Below are 8,702 nucleotides of genomic sequence, written 5' to 3'. Positions count from 1 at the left end.
TGAGGATGAAGAACACCTGATGAGAGAGGCTGCAGATGATGTGGATGATGCAGATGATAATGAGCTGGTTTGTTTGTATGACAAAGAGAACCCAGTTATTGAGGTGGGAAAGTTGTGGCCAAGCATGAAGGAGTTTAGGATGTCTTTCAGGACCTATGCAGTGAAAAAAGAGTTTGATGCCAAGACTATGTGGACTGATCGAAAGAAATTTTATGCTCGGTGCAAAGGTTATGATGGTGGTGGCAATCCTTGCAAATGGTACTTGTCTGCCAGACTACAACCTGATGGAAGTACAGTAAGGGTAAATCAAATACCACACCAGCATACATGTATGACCACTTCACAGAGAGTTTCAAAGATGACATCACAGCTTTGGGTTACAGAGAAGATTACTCCTATTTTAGCCAAGACTCCAAACACTACTGCAAAGAGGCTTAAAGTTGACTTGGAGAAGTTGTACCCCATCCAGCTGCAATATACCACAGTGTGAAAAGCAAAACAAAGGGCCATGAAATCATTGTATGGTGACTGGGCAAATACATTTAGGATGTTGTATAGTTTTAAAGCAGAGGTGGAGAAGAGGTCACCTGGGAGTGTGGTGGAGATAGATACAGAGGTAACAGAGGATGGCAAGGTTTTATTCAGCAAGTTTTTTATGTGTTTGAAGCCTTGCATAGATGGATTCAAAGCAGGTTGTCGTCCATATTTGAGCATAGACTCATCGTTTTTGACTGGAAAGTGGAATGGTCAGTTGGCTGCATGCAATGCTCTAGATGGACACAACTGGATGTTCCCAATTGCAATAGGAATGTTTCAATCAGAGACAGAGGCATCATGGATATGGTTCATGATGCAACTGAAAAGATGCATAGGGCCAGTTTCTCCTTTGGCCATCCACACAGATGCATGTAAAGGGTTGGAAAATGCAGTAAAAAATGTTTTCCTCCATGCCGAGCAGAGGGAGTGCTTTGGACATATGTGGATGAATCTGATAAAAAAATTTAGAGGAGATGAATTTGGGCGCATGTGGCCAGCAGCAAGATCCTACACCAGACAGGCACATTCCTATCACCTTGGTAAGATATTGGCATCATGTAGTGATAATGAATTTGCTTCATGGTTGAACACCCACCATTCTCTGTTGTGGTATAGATCAGGTTTTAATACTGCCATAAAATGTGATCATATCAATAACAACTTGGCAGAAAGTTTTAACAACAAAGTGAAGCATTTGAAAGACTTGCCTGTGCATGACATGGTGGACCAAATAAGGATCATGATCATGCGTTTGTGGGAGTTGAGAGGAAAAATTGCTAATATTTTGGAAGTGGACAAGCTTCCAGCAGTGGTACAACAGGTGGTCAACAGGAGTAGAAATCTTTCACATCTATCTGTTGAGAAATCTTCCTTGTGGGGTGCTGAAGTTAGAGATACAAAGAGTGGCAAGAGGCATGTGGTAAATACTGAGTTGCATGAGTGCACTTGCCAAGAGTGGCAACACACTGGAAAACCATGTGAGCATTCCATACTTTTTTTGGCATCTAAACCCAGGTTAAATATGCACCCATATTTGCATGAGTATTATTCAGTACAAAAATTCAAAGCTGCATATGCAAGTCCAATTCCTGCACTGACTGACCAATCTCAGTGGCCTAAGGTGGAAATAGAATTTACCTTGTGTCCCCCTGTCACTAGAAGAAAGGCTGGGAGGCCTAAACAGAGCAGATTCAAAGCTTGGTTTGAGAAAGGTGGTTGTAGTAAGAAGGGGGAAAAGGAAAAGGAAAAGAATGATAAGCCCAAAAGGGCTCAAAAAGGTAACAAAAATAGGTGCAAGTTGTGTGAGGTACTTGGGCACAGAATTGGTTCATCCAAGTGCATCTACACTCCTCAGAGGCCAAAGTATGTTTATGTTACTGTTTTTGCAAGTTTTTGATTTTGCTACTTGTTCTAGTATCTAACCAAGTCAAATGCTTTATTTTTTAGGAGGAAGCGTGCAGAAAAAGCCCCACCTCTTGTTGTTGAACAATGCTGGCCAGTGAAAAAAGCAAGACTCAGTGGCTATAGAAGGAAGAGCACTAAGCAGATAATGTTTGGTGACAAAGATATGGAGCTAACTGAAACTGTTACTGCTGAACATGAGCTAAGTGTTTGTGTTTTGGACGATGTGATGCATACTGAATCTGTTTTGCAGACGCTAGGGCAATCTGAAACTGTTGCAGATGAAGCAACTGTTGTGCTGCCATTCGAATCTGCTTTGACAACTGTGTTGCCATGTTTGAAGGTTGTGCTGCCAAGTGTTGAGTTGCAAACTGAAGTAGTTGAACAATGTGTGCCATCTACTCAATCTGCAGAAGTGCAAACTGAAGAAGTGGGACATGGTCAGGTGCAAAAGTTGAGGGGGCCTAGTGGAGTTTGCAAGGGGCCAAAAATCAAGAGCATCAGCATCAACAAACTATGCGCCGTGGAACCAAACGGTGGAAAAAAGCAGAAGAAATCGAGTGGTAGAAAGAAACAAAAGAAATAGAGTCGAAATCATTCAAATTTGATGTGAAAACTTAAGTTTGTTGTCATTTGATGTGAAAACTTATGTTCTTTCATGTGATAACTTATGTGCTATGATGTTGATTTGACCGATATTCAAATTTGAACCGATATTCAAATTTGAACCTATCTCCAATATTTTTTGAGTTCATTTATTTGTTCTGTGATGTTGCATCATTTTATGTACTACTATGCACTTTAGTTTATAAATCCAACCCTTTTTGTGAATTCCAACTCATAGTTACGGACAATGTTGTCCAAACAGGCTCCAAAGTAAGGGAAAACGGCCCCATTTCTAAGCAAGTTTTTTCGACCTTCTCAAAATCACCCAAAAAAGATTTTCTTAGCTTATATTATACCTATATAGGATCAATATGAAGTCTCACCTTTTTTTGAATAAGTATTCATATTATTTAATTTATTTTTGAAAAAACACCCTTTAATACAAAGTTAGCAATAAAACAAGTTTAAAATTTTTAAATGCAAAAATAACTTCAGATCCTCCTTAGTCACTCTAAAATGAAGCTAAGGTGATGTTTTTGATTTTTTTGCATTTTCAAAACCTCAAACCCTCTTCTCACTCCTGTGAACTCCATGCAACCTCAGTCGAGATAGTCCAATTTGTGAAGGTTTTTTCAAGCAAAGATCATTAGATCAAGTTTATCATTTTATATCATAACTATGTAACATAAAAAGGCTATATGCGCAAGTTTTTCATTTTTTAGATTTTTTTTGAATTAGTTATACACATTTGAATGTTCGGTCAGACCTTTCAAAACCCCGTTGACTGCCTCCAAACCCCATGTAACCCTAGCGCCAAACGTCCACCGTCGATCTAACCCTAACGCCAAACTGCGGCCGTCGGATAGGCCTTCTAGAAGGATTCCGTGGGGGCGATCTGTGGGCTCCAATCTGATTGGCCACCATTTTTTCTCTCTGACGAACAGATGACGTTGAGCGGGGGATCATCTAAGTGACCGTTGGGCCGAGCGGATCGGGCCCGGCAGAGCCTGGCGTGCGTGCGCACGGCCGTCGAGAGGGGGATGGGCTGCATGCGAGAGGGTCAATGACATGTGGGCCATCCCTGTCCCATGCATGCCATGCAACGTCGCAGCCTAGCTATTCTTTGCTCGTGAACACCTAGCCCGCCATTGCATGCACGCATCGACGCAGTAAAGCACGGCAAGGGCGCAGCGTATAGGTACGTCGCATCTAAGCTATTTTAACAAATGCATGTTTGAACGACACGGACGCGTCGGTGGTGCAGATGTGGCGCAGCTCCTTTTTCAGTGTCACGCGCGGATGAACGGGCCTGTCACCGCCGATGCAAGTGCACGAAACGATGCAACTCGCCTATGCTGCCCGTGCCTCTTTGGATGCTCTGGCCGCCGTTTTTTGAATTAATGCCCGCAATTACTTATGCCAGTGCGAACGGAGAAGAGAAAACGATCCAGAAGGCACCGTGTACACATTGACCACAGCTGCAACGCGGCTATAAAAGGGCACCATTTCCTCATCCTCTCACACTCATCTCTCAAGCCTCCTCCCCTTCTTCTTTTCGAGCCAAATCCACCACTCGAGCCACCATGCAGTTCAACGGCCCTACCTACCGTCGCCCTCGCACCGTGCCGGAGAGGCAGTACCCGGCTGGAGTCGTCGTCGAGAATAGCCTGAGGGTGTGGGCCATCTCTAGGTGGAGGGGCCCTAGAGAGTTGGCTCGCTTCTTCCTCCAAGCCGGCTACCGCCACCTCCCTCCGGGCACTCCGCCCATGTTCCTCCTCCACGAGCAGTACGATGGCAACGCCGGCCCCAACGGCTTCGTCATCGGCCTCTACGTCACCTTCACCAACCCCTACGACGCTCACCACCTCCTCGGGGAGGTGTTCTGGTGTGGATGCGAGTTTATCGCGTTCACGACCTACAACATCTTCACCAACTTCCACCACATCTTCCCTCACCCCAACGGCATGCACACCCTCCCCTACCAGATGCCGGAGGATGACGAGTGAGGGGCCCAAGGAGGAGGGGCCAAGGAGTGGCAAGGAGGAGGGGCCAAGGAGTTGTTCAAGGGGCGAGTCTTCTATCTATCTAGTTTGGGGCTCTAGTTTGTGTTTGTGTTGGTTCGGGCGTGTGTGCCCGTGTCTTTTATATATCTAGTTTTAATTATTTTACTTTCATGTTTTATGAACTATATGTAGTGGGGGGATGCCCCTCTATATGTTTTATCTATCTATGCTACTAGGGTACCCGATGCCCCACTATCTATCTATATGTTTTTTCGGTCCTAAAGTTTCTCCATTGCATTTTATTTATGTGGCCATGTGTACTAAAAAACAATTGATCTGGTATCTAAAATGTACGTTACCAAGAAATTGACAATAAAGATTATGTACTGTACTACATAATCATACAGTTGGTATACAATGCATTTGAAGACAATGGGCAAGAAAAATGCTAATTATCTGGTGCTGATGACATGCGTAAGTGTTGTTTGATGTTTAAATCATGCTTGCTATGTCATTTTTTGCTGCCAAACATGGCATTAGCGAGAAAGGTCATTTGGGCACTGAATGTATTAAAGTATACACCATATATAAAAATGTCTAGCCAAAAGATTTGGGTGTACACCCATGACCAAGTATGGATCCGCCCCTGGTTGTAAGGGGATGCCCCTCTATGTTGTAAGGAGATGCTACTAGGGGCACACTAGATGTCTTCTTTTTTTGAGAGGGGCACAACCTTTTTCGGTTGAAACACATGAGTAAAAACTTTGAAAACACCATAGCACAAGTAAAAAAATATATTAAGAAATGGTGCTTGGTTGAAATAAACTAGAACCAAACAATTGCAACTTTTTTGGTTCACAAAGACTGCTCAAATAATTATCTCAAATAGCTTATGCATAAAAATATCTCAAATAATTATCAGATGAGTTATCTCAAAAAAGATGACTGCAGGAAACTTAAAATTTGTGAAATGATCTAAAGCCGAAAAGATATATCGATGTCAATGACCGTGTGCACTCTTTTTGCACTCCTTTTATCAATGGGCCTGGATATGTTCTATTCGGCCCTGCCTAACTTCTATATGGGCCTGGCCTTTTCGGGCAACTGTGGACGAACCTTTTTTTCCTTTTCTCCCTCTACCACTGAAACTGAAACTGATGACGAACTGAAGAACTAAAAAACGGGGCCGAAACAGAGTGGAGAGGACATGCTGAATTCATACAGCGCAACACTTTTATTCAAATGTACATATCATTACGATTACAAATGATGCCCAATCTATTCACTTACGACTAATTATCATCACATAAACAAATGCGAGACCAATTACACAAACATAAAAAAGTGCGGCCATCAGCCCCATCAAATTGCCCTGCTTCTGCAATTCGATGAGTTTCTTCATCTGCTTGTTCAGCTTCTTCAGCTCTGCCGTCACTCCTGCATCCCCCACAGTAGCACCAATGGAAGGGCGGGCGCCCCCGATGGAATTGCCAGATCCAGGGGCCCCGGATCCAGATGCGCCCGATCCAAACTTGCCCAACTTCTCCGCCTCCAACAGTAAATCGAGCTCCCCTGATGCACCCTCCAGTTGAATCCGCTCTATGTACTCATCTAGCCACTCAAAATGGGTGCATTGCTTCAATTTCTGAAATCGGAAAGATGAACCCTAAATCCCAAATCCGATGGGGAAAAATGGGCAAATATGAAATTGGGAGACAAAAACCAAAATTGGCATATTGAGAAGTAAAATCTCACCTTTCCCTGCTCTGGTTTGCTCTCGCATTTCACGAATTCCCGCCCAAGGTTGCCATTCTTGTCGGTCGTTGTGACTAGCCGCTTCAGGGGTGCGATACGTGGGCATGCAGGACATCTTGTCATGGGCACTGCGCCATAGCGCGGCCATGAGCGGCGGGAGGCTGAAGCGGAGCTCGACATTGCTAGGTCGCAGCCCGGAACGGCGTTGTTGCGCGTCGTCGCCGGAGAAAAAGAACAACAACGGTCGGGGAGGGGGAGGGGGGAGGATGGGCTCGGGTGCTGCACGGCTCGGGGCACGGCTCGGTGTCCTCTTGTACCAATGCTGACCTGGATAAGTTAGTGGGTCCCACGCTATGGGTCCCACTCACCTGACCAATGCTGAGTTGGATAAGTTAGTGGGTCCCATGCTGTGGGTCCCGCTTACCTGATTCGAGTTTTAAACATGTGTCTTTGGATTAGGCAGCAGTGTCGCATGGGAGCTATTTTTTCCAACGAAGATGTCGCATGAGAGCGATTACAACCAACTACGTCGCATGAGAGACAAGTCACACCAACAACGTCGCATGAGAGCTATTCACCCCGTGGCAATATACTGCTTCATGACGAGCTCCATGAGAGCAGGGTGGCAACCCGTCTTCAGCTGCTCGAAGTCACGCGTCGCCATGGCTGCTTTCAGATTACCGGGCTCGGAGAGGAACCGCGTGCAAGCCTCCTTGAGCACGCGGCAACAGTGCTGCTCCGCCAGCGCTAGCATGGCGGCCACCGAATGGACGCCGATGTGGCGGCACAGCTCCTCCTCGCAGATCAGCTTCAGCCTCTCGAGCTAGTACCTGTCCGCCCCCACGAGCAGCGGCTTCGCCATCGTTGCCAGCTCTACCTCCTTGGTCAGCGCGTCCGTGTATATGAAGTGAAGCATGGCCTTGAAGACTGCAGCATCCATGCCGTCGACGCGTAGCCTCGTCGTCGCGGTGGTCAGCGCGAGCTCCGCCTTGAAGGTGGGCGACCGCGCGGCGAGCATCCACCTGTGCGCCGCGAAGGTCTCGCCGCCGACCTCGATCTCCACGTCCACCCCCTCCTTGGACTCCCACAGGAGATCTGCGAGCTGCTGGTGCAGCTCGCTCGGCGGCACCACGGTACCCGTGGATGTCGATGTGAGGCCGGCGCGGTAGTCGGTGGTGTGCACGTCGAGGACGTCGACGTCGCATAGGATGGACACGCCGTCATCTTTGAACTGCTTCTCCTTGTCCAGGTCTTTGGTCTCCACGAAGTTTCCCCAGCCCCAGATGTGTTTGGAGCTCGAGTATTTATTGGCTTCGGCTGCGATGTTACCTTTGGTGCGCCATGGCTTCCCGCCGTGGTCGAGTATGCTCATGCAGATACAAGCCGTTGCGTCGCCGGTCTTGCTATGGCTGGCGTGCTCGACATAGAGGGAGAGCCAGCCGTCGTAACCCATGTTGCCGTTCGGGTAGCACTCGATTCGCCAGTTGTGGCCGCCGACGCCGAAGGTGCCTGACTTGACCAGCGTGCCGTTGGCCGTCGTCTTCAGTGTGCACCCGTCGATTCTGAGCAAGTGGGAGCCGGTAACCTGCGTGGTGGTGACAATGGTGCCGGTGGAGAGCTTCTGACGGCCGGCGCCGCGGAGAGCAGAGATAAGCGCCGACATCGACATGGTCGATGCCAAAGTGGATTGATCAATAGACACTCAAGCTTGTGATGTTTAAGGATTGAGTTTGGGGGTGCATCACAGGCGACGCGTACAGTAGTTATAGCAACTTGTCAGGGAGAGATGGATGGAGGCGTTCGGCATGCATCACAGACTTAGGTGACCAATGCAAAATGTGTGCATGCATGAATGACCGAGAAGTATACGTAGGAGTACATGAAGTTTTAGTCGTCAGATATTAGGAGGTTTAATGCCGCATCGATTGAGTGGATCATGGAGAGATTAGTTTTGGGACATGCTTACTGGAATTTTACGAGGGAGCTACTGGGAGTTAATTCATGGTATATAAGTTTTTTCGAAAAGAAGGGAGTCCCCAGCCTCTGCATTAGGCTAGTCATAGTGGGAGTAACTTAGGTAGTAACATAGCACATTTTTTAAAAAAAATTTGCTTATGTGGCGTGTAGTTAATAAGAAGTGGTAACATAATATGTTACTGTAACATAGCGCTTCCCAAGATAAGATGAGTCTACAAGCCATTAAATGAAGCCAGAATATGACAATAATAATATGTTACTTTGCACTATGAAGATAGTAACTTAGACTAGTGTCATATGCATGACACTAGTATAAGTTACTCCCCACTATGGCCAGCCTCAGAACGATGCATACGGCCAACTTTATTGAGAATAAAAAAGGTTCAACGGCTGTCTTAAAGTCGTAATGAAAGTAAACAAAAA

The 8,702-nt window shown here is 46.3% G+C and overlaps 2 protein-coding genes and 1 pseudogene across 2 annotated transcripts; 1 reads left to right on the top strand and 2 right to left on the bottom strand.

Annotated features, from left to right (window-relative positions):
* Nucleotides 1-1,452: 1,452 nt before the first annotated feature.
* Nucleotides 1,453-2,524, top strand: LOC119351517. The gene is made up of 2 exons (XM_037618610.1): nt 1,453-1,899; nt 1,984-2,524. The coding sequence occupies exons 1-2, from the start codon at nt 1,559-1,561 to the stop codon at nt 2,522-2,524; spliced, it is 882 nt and encodes a 293-aa protein (XP_037474507.1). The 5' UTR covers nt 1,453-1,558.
* Nucleotides 2,525-5,829: 3,305 nt separating this feature from the next.
* On the bottom strand, nt 5,830-6,482 carry LOC119351501. The gene is made up of 2 exons (XM_037618609.1): nt 6,303-6,482; nt 5,830-6,192 (listed from the first exon to the last, which is right to left on the bottom strand). The coding sequence occupies exons 1-2, from the start codon at nt 6,480-6,482 to the stop codon at nt 5,830-5,832; spliced, it is 543 nt and encodes a 180-aa protein (XP_037474506.1).
* A 222-nt stretch (nt 6,483-6,704) lies between these two features.
* On the bottom strand, nt 6,705-7,971 carry LOC119363461 (annotated as a pseudogene).
* Between the last annotated feature and the right edge of the window lie 731 nt (nt 7,972-8,702).

This window comes from Triticum dicoccoides, chromosome 1A (assembly GCF_002162155.2).
Source record: "Triticum dicoccoides isolate Atlit2015 ecotype Zavitan chromosome 1A, WEW_v2.0, whole genome shotgun sequence".
NCBI lineage: Eukaryota > Viridiplantae > Streptophyta > Magnoliopsida > Poales > Poaceae > Triticum > Triticum dicoccoides.
This window is presented reverse-complemented; position numbering and strand designations above follow the sequence as displayed.

Bases quoted from the DNA above. Each gene is read 5' to 3' on its own strand.
- LOC119351517 (XM_037618610.1), top strand. From the start codon at position 1,559: ATGCACCCATATTTGCATGAGTATTATTCAGTACAAAAATTCAAAGCT. The intron at 1,900-1,983 runs GTATGTTTATGT...TTTATTTTTTAG, and splicing joins TACACTCCTCAGAGGCCAAA to GAGGAAGCGTGCAGAAAAAG.
- LOC119351501 (XM_037618609.1), bottom strand. From the start codon at position 6,482: ATGTCGAGCTCCGCTTCAGCCTCCCGCCGCTCATGGCCGCGCTATGGC. The intron at 6,193-6,302 runs GTGAGATTTTAC...TTCCGATTTCAG, and splicing joins GCAAACCAGAGCAGGGAAAG to AAATTGAAGCAATGCACCCA.